This window comes from Nymphaea colorata, chromosome 12 (genome assembly GCF_008831285.2).
Source record: "Nymphaea colorata isolate Beijing-Zhang1983 chromosome 12, ASM883128v2, whole genome shotgun sequence".
Classification (NCBI taxonomy): Eukaryota; Viridiplantae; Streptophyta; class Magnoliopsida; order Nymphaeales; family Nymphaeaceae; genus Nymphaea; species Nymphaea colorata.
In genome coordinates this window covers 5,957,171-5,971,697 of record NC_045149.1, presented here as the reverse complement: position 1 = coordinate 5,971,697, position 14,527 = coordinate 5,957,171, and the positions used below count along the sequence as shown (strand labels likewise).

The 14,527-nt window shown below is 36.4% G+C and overlaps 1 protein-coding gene across 9 annotated transcripts; it reads left to right on the top strand.

Moving 5' to 3' along the window:
* Positions 1 to 4,737: 4,737 nt before the first annotated feature.
* On the top strand, positions 4,738 to 14,237 carry LOC116265790 (chloroplast envelope membrane protein). Of its 9 annotated transcripts, XM_050080906.1 has the most exons (12): positions 4,745 to 4,891; positions 5,035 to 5,070; positions 5,159 to 5,235; positions 6,817 to 7,524; positions 8,548 to 8,633; positions 9,102 to 9,275; positions 10,376 to 10,490; positions 12,050 to 12,147; positions 12,618 to 12,753; positions 12,885 to 13,020; positions 13,768 to 13,820; positions 13,990 to 14,237. In XM_050080906.1, exons 4-10 carry the CDS (start codon positions 6,925 to 6,927, stop codon positions 12,951 to 12,953), a joined length of 1,278 nt encoding a protein of 425 aa, XP_049936863.1. In that variant the 5' UTR covers positions 4,745 to 4,891; positions 5,035 to 5,070; positions 5,159 to 5,235; positions 6,817 to 6,924; the 3' UTR covers positions 12,954 to 13,020; positions 13,768 to 13,820; positions 13,990 to 14,237. The 9 variants fall into 9 exon arrangements, with proteins under 9 accessions (XP_049936869.1, XP_049936862.1, XP_049936868.1 ...); XM_050080912.1 differs by lacking the exons at positions 5,035 to 5,070; positions 5,159 to 5,235 and adding an exon at positions 13,169 to 13,273 and having other exon boundaries at positions 4,738 to 4,891; XM_050080907.1 differs by lacking the exon at positions 5,035 to 5,070.
* The last annotated feature ends 290 nt before the right edge of the window (positions 14,238 to 14,527 follow it).

The following is a 14,527-nucleotide window of genomic DNA, read 5'->3' as shown; positions in this document are numbered from 1 at the left end:
ATGAGGAGAGGCAAATTAAAGTTTCTAAATTTTGACATAAGCCGAAATATCATTTTTCAAAAATTTTATATAAGACAAGTGAAAGGTTTTAAAATTTGCTTGTAAATTTTTTTTTGAGGTGGGTCAGGACCTTGTGGGCCCTACCCTAGCTCTGCCCTGGATGTACCCCATGCTATACTCTCAGGCCAGTGGTGCAGGCATGCCCTATAAAAAACGCAAGTTCATGCATCTGATTTATGGAAGAGGAGATGTTTCAGCCAGCCCTCTTCTATTCATATGCTGGCTGAATGAAGGCAAGCTCCATCAAAAAAAGAAAAAAAAATCTCCTCCTAAAAAACAGGTACGGCAACATCCTCTTTGCTGCACCTACCATTATTTTCCAAGAAAAACACACGTGGTAGTCCTTTGGCAGGAGAAAATGGGTCCAGTTTATTACAGGCTATGGGATTTATCAGTAGAAGCATGAAGTCATGCTGCTCTGGAGGTTATGTGCATTTTCTCAAAATGCAACAACATTCTAACAGGTACCATCAAGATGAAACAAAAAAAATTACTGTGAGATCAGAGAGCTGATCTGTAACCGAGCTCTGATACCACTCATGGTATTAAATAAGATATGGTCCATTATAGAAAAAGAGTTTAACTTTGGTTACCTCATATATTCAGTGGATGAAGACCAGCTCTGGTGACTCAACAGGGACAACATACTCACAGTTCGGAGAACGCCCAACTTCACAATCTTTACCGCAATCTCCTAGCAATAAACCAGAAGAGTTTATTTCCTCTCCCAGCATGGATATCTTTCCATTTTTTGTGTCGGCCATACCTCACACTATCTCTTCTGTTAACTTTTTCTCATCAATTTTTACATTTTCAATCGAACTGAAAAAGATAACTGCCAATATTACCAGCGACACTGTGTTACCACACTTGGCTCATAAGCTTGGATTCTGCCCACGATGGGCCGACTCAGGCCTAAAGGCTGAAGTCCAACATACACACACTCATACACACATATATATAGGCGGTTATCATGTAAAAAAATGTTAATAGCTAGATAAGCGGTTATCATGTAAATGAATGTTAATAACTCTATTTTCAAGCACCTTATTTCTTGCTTTCACAAGGGGACAATTCAAGTCCCCTCATTCTTTTAAGAGCTATCAAGTTTAGATTGGATTATATTTCTTAGAGGTCGTTTGACATGCAACATTGTTTGCCAAACAGCCTCTTAGGAATCCAAATGGCAGTTGCATTTATCAAAGACAAGCATGAAAAAGTACAATGATGGCTATCGATTAGTTGTCTACGTAGATATATTCCATTTAGCATGAAATCATATCAAGAGGGAAATAAAAAGCTGACGTGACCCTTGATAAATTCGCAACCCTGTCAACATTCTATTATTTGACATTTCCCCTTATATGTCGTCCTAAAGTTTGATAGCAGGGCTCATCCTCATTGTAAAAAATGAATAAAAATATAAATCATGTCATCGATTTAGTTTTTAAAATATTGGTCTCAAAGTGGTCGGGCTAGACACCTATAAAAAGGGCAAGTGTTGAAATTGATTCTAAGTCTTAAGGTATGAGGTGTAGCACCTAAGTTCAAAGGTACGCGGTTGCCAATTGTCGATGCTGATGCAGCTCCAGATCTTAAAAGGTAGGAAGAATGAGGGGATTTTTGAGCCTCTTTTTCAGACGATGAGTTGTTAACCTCTCACTCACCTGAACATATTATTGTGGTTCATCATTTTCACTGTTTTATCATTGAAGAAGCTACTCTTAATCATTCATATCTTCGGAGATAAAGCATACATACTTGCTTTCTAATTCTTGCCCAATTATTTTATATTTCATTCTCTTTTTAATTGCAATAAAGGTTACCATTGGCTCTTAAATCCTGCAAGGATAATACCAAGGAAAAGCTCAATTTCAAATTGACACCTTTTACCGTACTTGTGTGGTCTTGGTCTCTTACTGCAAGTTGGAGAACGGCACCAATTCTAGCCGGAGGACTCCAAGTTGTCCACTTAAAGCTTTGTACATTTTTCTTTTTTGCTAAATTTTGTGCTTCTGATTTTATGAGGCTTTCGCCAACGTCAAAATCAGGAAAGAATAGGTCCATCCCCAACACTTGCACCTATAAGACAAAAACATACTTTTGTTACCTCAGTTGCTTAGCATGATTTCATTGTTGGCTGAATAAGCTCACATCGTTCCAACATCGCCTTTGTGCGGTACTGTTCTTCTAGAACTTGTGTTACATATATATGAAGCGAGTTGTGGAGACTCATTTTCATGGCTGTCCACAAAGTAGCCAGACGGCAAGAAAAAAAGATCAGAGAGAGAGTTGATGAGAGGAGAAGGGCAGGGGCAGGTGTGGGTAATGTGGGGCAATTGCCACCACAATAAATATTTACTTTTATATTAAGGCAATTTTTTTATTTATATATTGGTAACCCTCTAAAATTTATTATTAGTTTTCTTAGTCAAAAGTTTCTGGTTGATTGAGGGTTCCGTTCAAACATTATTTTTGGCTGCTGTCCAATAAAAATGTGTGGGCATTATAGAGGGGAGGATGCAAAAGAAAAGACCAATTTGTCAACTGAAGAAGCGCCTCAAACGGTTGCGTGATACAGTGATACTTTCCAAATTAGGGAAGCATCCCGCCAACCATTATCCAACTGTCAGAGACTCCTTAACTTATTAGTTTAAGGCAAACTGTCTTGGACTCATGGCCGGAAATAAATCCCTCCAGTAAAAAACAACAGAGTGCTATGATTGGACAAACCAGAGACTTATTCTGGTGGACATCAAAAAAGGAGAAGCTGTAATCCATCAAAACTCATGGTTCTAAAACTTTGGTTTATTAATAATAACAATAATAATATTAATAATAATTAATAAATGGTTTGCTCAAAATTTTACCAACAACAATAATCATATAACTGCTCATAGAATCTTGTGCTAATCATATAACTGCTCCTTTCACAACATTGTTTGGGATAGCTCTACCTAGTATTTGAAATAAACATAAGTAAAGATTATTAAACTCTTGAATATAACGTATTTTTAGACAACTTGTACATGTCATTTCATTTAAATTTCTTGTCAACTTCTAATCTAATGTTATGCAGACACTATGTTTGTTCTAGATATAGACCAAATTTTATCCAATTTAGAGGTCATTTAGTTGGATTGCCAAATATATTAGATAAAATTAGTTTCTGCATTTCTGGAATTCATGACATTTAGGTTTAGAGGCATTTTTTGGAGTTTCACTCATCATATCTACATATTTTTATTGAATTTTCAGGTTCTATAAAAAGAGTTGGTTTCTTGAACATGTCAAGAGTCTATAAAGCCAAATATTATGAAATCTTGACATTCTTTGCCCACTGAACTTGATAGAAACTATAAACCTATACCTGAAGCTTCGTGTTGAAGAAATTCATAACAAAATACTTAGCTGTCCATTCCGAATCATCGAAAGCAAAATTAAATAATTGAAAGTGGAAGCATACTTGAATCCATCACGTACCAATTAGGATAGAGAAACTGATCGAATGACATGGCTATGGCGACCACTATCATATGTTTATGGTGAATATCTTGATCTAGCTCATCAATCGATCTACCCCTTTCAAAGTTGTTCTGAAAAGTAAGGCAAGCTGTCCAGGTGAATGTCTATCGGTTTAGCATTTGTCATTGTTTCCAGCAATGTACCTCTCTTGGATGCTCTCTCAAAGTAATTTAATGACATTCTCTCTCTCTCTCTCTCTCTCTCTCTGTGTGTGTGTGTGTGTGTGTTTGAAATGGATGAAAGGGACAAATTCACTTCAAGAGACCTAAGTCGGTGTCAAATTCAATTGAACCTAGATTTAAAGAATTAGACTCCAAATTGATAGCGTCGACTCCATTGCATTAGATGTGAAGATACTTATATGTTTGACTCCATGCATGTCCAGGAGGTTGAGATGAAAGGGAGCCCTTTAAGGGGCGCTTGATAATAAAACACTAATACAGTGTTCCATAAATCTATCCTAAAAATTGGAGATGATTCATGTATCGTTGTATTCAAATGTCATATGAGTTTGTCCTAATTTTTCAAACATATTACTTTTCTTTTTTTGGGTGTTGGGGGTGGCGGGGTAAGTTAATAATTTATAACTCCTCACACATAATCCCCTAATAGGGGCCCGACATGTAACCTTCACAATAGGTATGCTAAACTATACTTGTGGAGAACGTGCACACATGAAATGTTGAATGTACCTGCTTGGAATGAACCTTGGGAAGAAATGAAGGTAATAAAAGAAACTTTTTGTCGCAACAAAATCAAGTCTCGATGAGATAGTTACGTTTGATGTTTTAAGTAATTTAGGCAGTTAAATAAAAAAAAATTGAAACTTGTTATTTTTCCAAAACTTGAATATGCTTTTGTGGAACGACCTTAGAGAAAAGTAACTTTCATATGAGAGTTAACTGCTTCAACCGAGTCAATATTACGTTGTTCTCGGGGCGGGCGGTTAAACGAAAACAATAGATGCATAAAGTTTGTTTATGCAATTTTCAGAAAAAGAAAGGAGTCTTCCGCTAAAATCTTGAACTGATGAAAAAGGAAAATGAAACAACTTGTCTTCCAAATATCCACATTGAGATAACCAGCTAGGACTCGAGTACCGATCCGATGCGTTAATATACGATCCATGTCTGCTGCGTGGCTTCGAAGGTGGGCACGATCGTCAGATCGGAGCCGTCCTTTTTTCGAACGGGATAAAGCAATCGAACGAGAGGGAGTGGCGCCATATCCTTCTGTGCTCTCAGCTGGAAGGAAGTGAAGTGAAGGGAAGGATGTTCTCCCCGTCCTTCGTACGCGCCACAGGACGGTCAGCTCTCTCCTCTCTCTTTTTCTTTCTACTCTCAGAGTTCCTGTCTCTGAGACAAGATCAAGTTTTCTCCCCATCTCTTCTTCTTCTTCTTGACCGTCGTCATCTGTCTCTCGTTTTTGGCAATTTCACTTTGTTCTCAGGTTGTTAACCTTCAGAGTGGTGAAATTGACTGAAAGGTGTGGAATTGTAGCTTTCATGAACTAGGTTTTGGGATTCTCGTCTTAATTACTATGCCATTTTTTAAAGTACTCTTCTTGCGTGTAGATTTTTGAGCGGCATTTCCGTCTTGCGTGAGGGCAATGAGTTTATTGTGGCTTTCTGCGTGCGCTCACGGTGTTCTGGTTTGTATGGCTGCGTTGGTTTATGATTATGAGTCGTTGAACGCTGTGGGCCGTTCTCGTTCGCGTAATAACTAATTGTTCTCGCATTGAATTGATATGCACATAGTTCATATAGTCATGACATTGCTCACATTTTTGCGAAATTTGGTTACATTAATAGGACGCGTATTTTTCTATTTGATGATTTACCAGTTCAATAAGAAGCTCTGAGCTTTTTCTTCGATAGCTTCAGTTGAACATAAGGGGTAGTGAGATATGTTTTTAATTCTTCTTGAGAAACAAGGTTGACAGATAAGAGAATTACTTTTTCCAAGCGCGGGGGACATCTTAAAATGCTTAGCCAATGAAAATTTAATGTTCAAATATGATCAATTATGACGTCTTTAGGTCTATAATGGCCAATGCAGTGGAGTAGTGTGTTTCTCTTGACATTGTGCATGGATCTTGCTTGGTCAACTGCATTGCTCCAGATAAGTAGACCACATGAGTGAGTGATGATTAAAACTTGAATTCTTTGTTAAGGTATGTGAAAACTTTTACATTTCATTCAAAAACTTGGTTTCAAATCATATTCAAGTTAGATGTTTTCCAGTCAAACGTATTCTCTAGATTGAACGTGTATGCCATGACTTTTTTTTCTATTTCTCTGTTTTGGTCTTACGACTCTTACCATTAAAAAAATTAAATCCAAAATTGACCTGACATCTTTCCTTCTAGGTTGGATCTGTGTCTATATATTCTAACATTCAAATTCAGCCATAAGCTATGTCACAAGGGTGCAGCTATGGGTGCTGATATAGATACTGGTATGGACAGTGGTGCGAGACATTTTTAAAAAAATCGGGTGTAGGGATATGGCCATATGTATATATATGCATATACGTATGTATATATATATATATAATCACAATAATTCATGCAAATAAACACACACACACACACACACACACACACACACACACACACACACACATATATATATATATAGATATATATATATATATATATATATATATATATATATATATATATATATATATATATATATATATAATCACAATAATTCATGCAAATAAACACATAAGTCCATTGTTTATATTTATAAAAGTATGTATTTTTTGTACTAAATACCAAAAAAGTACAAAAATTGAAACTGCCAGTTGCATGTCCAAGCCGTGTTCCATATCCACATCCGAGTCAGGTTGCGTCGGCACAGGCACTTCTGCCTTTTACAAGTATTTATGTTGCATAGGCCATAGGTTTGTAGGGATCTGTTTTCACCTTGATGTGCCTTTACAAGCGGCTCGTTTGAAACGAAATTGAGGCTTTAACCATGCTAGTTTTGACATTATAGTGGCATTGTTTGGAATGATCTGGCAGGGAGTTGAGGTTTCTAGGCATTGGAAATTTATTGGTTACTTAGCTTGCTTGTTCATGTTTCAGGCAATGTCTCTGGCCTCCCACAAAATTTTTTCCCTTTCTCTCCTTGTCTTTTTGTTTTTATTTTTTCATATACTTTTGGTCCATTAAGAACATATGGTTTTTCATTGAAAGTGACACTGCTTTGCTTTGGAATTTCAGGAATTCTGTTGCTACAGGGTGCCTGAGAGTAAATGAGTACTGTGGATTACTTGCATTTGTAGAGCTCTAGGGTGATAAAAAAAATGTGTTGTTTAGTTCATATTTTTAATGAGCAATTCCATCATTTTCTGTGGAAAATTTATTCTTGCTCATCAAATTGAGTATCGAAGGTACTGTTTGAGCCCAGTAGCTTCAACACTTTCATTTAGGAACAGCAGAAGAAGGCGGTTTGGTGGAATGATCCGGAGTGCGAAGAATGGAAAGCCAGACAAAAGAACTTGGTGGCAGAAGTTTTTCCTTGACAACGATGACTGGTTTGGTCTGAAGGATGATATATTGGATGATAAGGAGGAATCTGATGGTGGCATTGAGGAAGAACTGTCCGAAGATAACAAGTTCAGGGCTTGGACAACGCGTGCAGAGGTGATAATGGAACTGCGTGAGGCACAAGAGGATATGTTGAATGCAGAAGGTAGGGAGTGGGAAGACTGGCTTCAAGATGACTCTGGAAATGCCACTACCTCGAAAAAGGGTCAAGGTTGGGAGGATGGGTTGGATGCGGATGGGGCTGATGCCTCTTCACTCCCAAGTAGATTATCCCCACAAAAAGATGTGGTTGGATCTGTTAGAGAATTGCTTCTTGGAAAGGATGTAGAAGATGAGATACTTTATGAAGACAGAGTCTTCCGTTATGCATCAGGGGCTTCGGTATGTTCATTGATCATCCATGTTCCAGTAAATGTTCTACTTTCTGATCTATTTCACAATAACGTTAATTAGCTTTCATATGGTGATGCTTTGTAATAGCTTATTAAGCATTCAGGTCTTTGCTTGATGACTGCTTTCGTGAATGATGCCTATCTTCCTAAGCACCTATTTACTGACGTATAGATCCACATGTGTTTAATAAATTTGCAGATTGAGAATAAATTAATAGAATTTATTTTTCTTATTTTAATTCAGGGTCTCATCACATTTTTGCTCTGTTGTCTCTCTTAGTTTTTAAATGCACAAGTGTATTAGAGTAGCAACAATTTATATGAATGTTGGGCTGTTTTAGTGTTTCATTCCCATATGCAACTGATAAGAAGAAACCTGTTATACCTTCTCTAGTTTCCCGTGAAGAGGGCTGGCTGAAACATCTCCTCCATCTAATAAGAAGAAACCTGTTATACCTTCTCTAGTTTCCCGTGAAATTTTGGTTTCTTAATTTCTTTTTTATGATATTAAAGGAAGCATTTTTTTAAGTTTAGGTACGTAAGAGGGTCACCAGTAAGAGTGGGAAAAATTAGTTAAACCTAAAATTCAAGAGGATTAGAAATATAATATAGTTGTGTGGTTGATATTTTAAGGGAAGAAGATTGGAGGGAAATGAATAATTTATTTTTGACATAGAACAAAAACTTGTCGTTTCCATTTCCTTACAACCTGTAAATGTCCCTGTTTGTTCATGCTCTTGATTCTTTTAGTAGTACAGTTAGTTTAATACTTTAATTGCATAAAATAGTGCAAGTTTATCTAAAACATTATATCTCAATTAATTGGTTGAAAAACAAGAATAAGTATTCAAGTTTTTGTACAAGGATTTGAAATATCACAGGTGCAGTCAAGTTAGAATATCCCAACAGTTGTTTTTGCAGGTATACTGTTAGTTATTTGTGACAACTGCATATAGTTGAGATAAGGTTTGATGTTAATGATGTCACTAAGACCATGTGCTTTCTCTTTCAGGCAAAATTTTTGGCAATTTTGGTGATCATTCCATGGGCTTTAGATTTTGTGGTCCATGACTACATTCTTATGCCATTTTTGGATAGGTAAACTTACAGAAAAAACTTATGAAGCTTTATCCTATGTGCAAGTTGAAAATTTTGTGCTGGTGATTTACAATTTGGATGGTATCACTTTATTCAAAGTTCAAACACCTGTTTTTTAAATGTATCTTCTGTCTTGCTCATCTGAAATGAACTGGGGACCTGTAAAAGTCCAATTTCATTTTTTCTTTGTTTTTTCTGCTTTACACCCTTCATTCCCCATAAATCATTGATGGACATATCATTAATTTTATTTCATATTTCCTACACTTGCTTTTCATGTGAGTTTTATTTATCATCGACAATTGCATAATTGTAGAAAGATATTGGTGTAGATCTGAGATTGGTAACACCATAGAAGTAATAGGATTTTTTTTTTTTGAGAAACAATAGAATGTACATTGTGAAGACTATTCACCTCATCTGTATGAATGTCGTGATTATTATGGTTAATATTTGTTTCTTGGTCAGATATGTGAAGACTGTGCCATTAGCTGCTGAATTGCTTGATGTGAGAAAATCTCAAAAACTTGAGATGATAAAGACTCTAAAGGTTGAGAAAGCAAGATACCGTTTTGAATCAGAGATTGGTAAATCTCCTACTTTGTCTGATGATGAGCTTTGGTGGGAATTGCGGCATAAAGCGTAAGATCATTTATTTCTTTGTTTTTTCCTCTCTTTTCTGATTGAACAACGAAATATATGTTGGAGTGGACTTCTGGCCATTTCCATGCATGTCATGGAGATTGTCTTAATGACATCTCATTTTGTGACCTACTTGACAATAAAGAAATTTTCTTCTTCTTGCAAAGAGGGACACTGAATCACTGATACTGAGTTCCCTCAACCTTTTGATATACATTCTGTTGTGAAAGATATTTTATATGGTTTATATGACAAATGGATCCATGGGATACAACCAGCAATTAAACCCTTTTTTATTATGTGTATGTTTTTGTACTGAAGCACATTCTCTTTCTTACCACTCTTTCTTCCCTCTCTTTTTTTGCTATATTCATAACATGTTCATGCACTTTCTTCTTCTACCATGGAAGTTCTTCAAATCATCATATAGAATTGCTGTATTTGCTATCTGTTCACCTTTCATGATCCAGATTAGATATCTTTGACTTGTGACTTGAGGTATCACATTATTGATTATACAGCTAAACAGCCAATTTTTTTTCCTTTCTCCATAATTTCTTCATCTGTTTCAAATTTTATTCAATTATTTTAATTCACTAATGTGGGAATCCTGGTCTGAGTCATAGATTTCTCCTTGTCTTGTATCTTTAAGTTACGTACGCATTGTCACTGAATCATCATTTGCTGATATCATTTCTCTCTTGCTAAGCTTTTCAAATCTTTATTGGATTTCTTCATTGTCTCTCCCTCCCTCCCTCTCTCTCTCTCTCTCTCTCTCTCTCTCTCTCTCTCTCTCTCTCTCCCTCTCTTCCTTTCTCCAGCCCTGAGCATTTTCTTTTGGTTCTTCCATTTTCTTCTCAGGAGGACCATTTCTATTTTCTGGGTCCAAGGGAAAAGGTTAGGTCTTCCCAAGGCCCACTTTTTCTTCCCCTTTCCCCCTTCACAATGAGAAAATGTTTCTGGAAAAATTCACGCTTGTGTTTCTTTGGTTTTGTTAAATTAAAATTTTTAAATTGAAGTATAACATGGCTAGTGCCTTTTTCCTTTATTCATATCTTTTTCATATGCTGTCTTATCATGTCTACCCTGTGCTTGAGCAGATTAGAATTGAGAGATGAATACAGGATAGAGAATCGCAAAGCCTGTGCTAATATTTGGTCTGATATGGTATTTGGACTTGGAATATTCTTCATTCTTTATTTTAATCAGAGCAAGGTGAGGTTACATACCCTGTTGCATTTTGCGTACCTTATTATATTGAATGTGTTATAATCACTGAGGTCTTTATGGGTATCAATCTGGTTTTCTTTCTTCTACGCAGATTTTTGCCTACAATCTTAAAGCATATTCCAAGTCTTATTCAGACAAGTCTGATTTGCTTATGGCTTATTTATTCAGACTTTTTTATTACAATCCGACTTTCAGCTAGGTTGCTAACATGATGGAATTTCTAGGCATCAAAGTTCCTGACAACAAAATATTTTTGATAAACTTGAACAATCTTTTTCTTTAGAAATTGATATGAAAAATGTTCAGATTTTTAAACTACACTTTTAGAAGAACTGCTGAAGATAAGGATGAATAATATTGAATATGATGGAATTCACGTTTTATCACTTATCACCAATATTTGCTTCTTTTTTCCCTATTACTGAGATTCAGTTTCCATTGTTAATTCCTTATTTTTCATTTTTTCTGGTCTGTTAATGTTGAATTAACTGAAGATCGAATGCTAGTTTGAACCTGCAAGAATATGGTCTTTGTGACCTCCTTTCTCTGACATTATTAATACAGCTTCTAAGTTCAATTGTTTTCTAGAAGATTCAGAATATTGGACCAAACTACATCAAATTTTTAATGGTGCAGTTCAAAATTCATTTTTGAGTTGAAAAAACACAATGATTCACAAACATTAGCAAATAAAAGTGATGCCAAAGAGGACCGGAGAGAGATGGAGAGAGAGAGAGAGAGTTGGAGCTCTAACAATGGTGCACACCCCAGCAATGTGAAGCAAATGAGTGAGGCAAATGCAAAGGAGAAGGGGAAGCGTAGTTAATTGAATGTATTTTTAGATGAAATATGAGGTGACATGCTTGTGAAATGAAAAAAAAGGAAAAGATCATGCCTGACTCATCTCATATGATAAAAACTTGACTCATCTATCTTATTTTACAACAATGCTTTTCCTTTTTCTCTTCAATCTTCAGTTAAAAAAGCTTGAGTGTATATCTGAGTTCCTTGTTGCTGTGCTCAATATACTCATTGTTCTCCCCACGCGTAGCATGGAACAACTACAATAAACTTATTCCTTCAGCTACTGAAGGCTTGGTCTTCGTACTAATAGTAGCAGATCAATCAAAACCCCTTCCCAAACTGTACAAGCTTCTTCCAAAGCATACGGCTTTCTGGATGTAGATGATGATATCTAGACAGATGGATCTTATATGAATCGTATGATGAAGTACCACATGAGTGGATATATAGGAATCCAAATCTGCCGTGTCTGTACTTTTTTTTCCCTATTTTCTCTACTTTTGGTTTGCTCTCATTTAAATTTTTCAATATAAAAATAACAAAGTAGGTGGAAGGTTATTGGGCCTTTCCTAGCCAAAGCTGCTTGATTTTTTTCTCTGAAAGTTTTACTCAAAGAGCAACAGACTAGATTATCAGCCTTATTCAGTTTCATATTAATGAACACAGCAATGGATGGTATCTAGGGTCATTCTGTTTCATAATATTTCTTTTTTCTTATGTAGTTTCTTTGTGCTTTCCAGGTGACTTTGTTGAAATTCACAGGATATAAAATATTAAGGAATATATCAGATACTGGCAAGGCTTTCCTTATTATTCTGATTACCGACATTTTCTTAGGGTAGGCCCTTCTTTTTGTTTAAATTACTCAATCGACCTTGTGTTATTTGTTTTTGCATTGGTGTGTGCTGCTCTCAATTTATCATAATCTCTCTCAAAAGCTCCCTAAGAGGAAAACTAGTAATTGCAAGAGGAATCGGATCATGTTGAGAGAGGAAAATGGAAACACATGGCAGTTTGCTGATACAGATGATGCAACAACAACTTGTAAACTCCTTTTTGGCTTGAGAAAAAAAAAGAGGACGTTTTGTGATCAAGCTCCTGATGTGGTTGCAATTGTCACTTTGGCTAACTGCTGTTACCTTGTGAATTGGCTTATGGTTGTTTTGATTTGTGGTAGGTTCAGTATGTTTTGTTCTTACTCTCTGTTGGTTGAGTAGAAATCTTTGTCGCTGACTTGCCAGTATATGAATATGCTAGTGCATTTCAAAGAAAATTTGTGAGATGTGTTCATCTGTCTTTTTCTAACAGGTATCATTCAGAATCAGGTTGGCAGACACTCATAGAGATTATTTTTGAACATTATGGACTTGAAGTTGATCAGGCTGCTATAACTATTTTTGTTTCGTTTGTTCCTGTCGTAATAGATGCTTGTGTGAAATTATGGGTGAGTAGTTACTTTCATGCCTTTTCTTTCAAATGTAATGCATGCACATGGAACTTGTGTTTTTTTTGTGCTACAAAACTAAAGAAAATGTCACTACAATTCATCAACTAACTCTTCACCTGTTAATACAGCTATTCAAATTCCTTCCAAGGTTCTCTCCTAATGTGGCAAATATATTCCGTGAAATGAAGCGGCATTAGCAGGACTACAGTTCAATCCTTTTTCTTTTGATAAGGAAGGATACATATTTTGTCAGAGAATAAAATGGTGAGTGCCCCAGCTATGTTGTTGAGTCTTTCACACGTCTTCTTTTTATTGTATTAAGGTTAATATACAGAATTTTTACTCGTGTAAATTTGTGCCTGGTATCAATTAGTATCAGGGTGTGGCCAGATCATCTCTCTACCTTTTACAGGTTCGAATGATTCCTTTCACTAATATAGAGAACAACAGGGTATATGACATTATGCCCTCTCCCCTCATTCATGCAGAGACACTAAGAGAGGTGAAAAGAGGAAAGGTGAACTTTGTGATTCTTCAATACCCTTTCTGAAACTAAACACCTTTAAGACTTGGGAATGTTAATCAAAACTGACCCTCTGACTACCAACCATAGCTGTAATTCTTCATGGTGATTTCTCAACCTGTGACCAAAAAGAATCATGTGAGTCTTAGATTTGTATACTATACAGTTTCTAGAGTATAAGCGTACACAACCGTGACTCCGTGAGTCAACTAATCAACACAATCCGCACTCTCCATTGGCTAACAAAGTGACACGTGAAGAGTAATTTAAGAAAATGTGGCAGCTTTCTTTTCGTGGTTGCAGTTATCTAACTTTTCCTTTCAAGTTTCATAACCGCCTGATCAAACAATATCAAGCTACTGTATGCTAATGCTCATAGGTTTTGGTGGATCCACGCACTCACACAAGCACATGTATCATACCTTTTGGTACTATGTTATGTCTCCAGAAATTTGGTACTTACAACACAAGGTTTGTTATGTCTCCAGAAATTCTGTAGATTGCCTTGCACTTAAGTTCTCTAAGCAGCAAAATAACATTGGTAAGTTTCTCTTTCCCTCTCTCTCTCCCCTCCCCCTTCCCATAACCCAACCCCCCCACCCCTTTCTTTTCCTTCTCTCTCTCTCTCTCCCTCACACACACACACACACATACTGTTATAACCCTTCTTGTACAAGGATGTCACCTGAACTTGGATTATGTTGGAGCAGGGTACATTCAGTCATGCATTTCTGAGGAAGGATTTTTCCTTACCAGTTAATCTCTGTCGTGCCACCCAATTCAGATATCCAGCTCCGTTATCTTTGTATGTATTTATAAATAAAATGCTATTGGCAAAAAGATCATTTTTGTCGCTTCATGTGTCATGTTGCCATCGACATTGTACAATCGATTGATCTGTCCAAAAATAATCACTAGCAGCAATAAAGTCTCCAGGGCCACAGGCTGCCATTGCATCTTTTTATCTCCCTTTCCTTTTAATGTGAGAAAATGGAACCTTTATGCTCGCAGTATCCTGTGGAAGCAGATACATATGACAATGGATTAGAAACTGTTTGGAGTCTGACTAAACTGGAACCTGATTGTTGCAACAACCCTGGGGGGGGCAAGGCCCCTTAACCTTTTTATTAAGAGAAGATACTCACGAACAAAATTCAGCAATCGAAGAGAGCTGATAATGAAATCTAAACAAAATGCCACAGATGACCTGGTGAGACCAGCTTTTACAAGTATTGGGCCAAAGGCCGG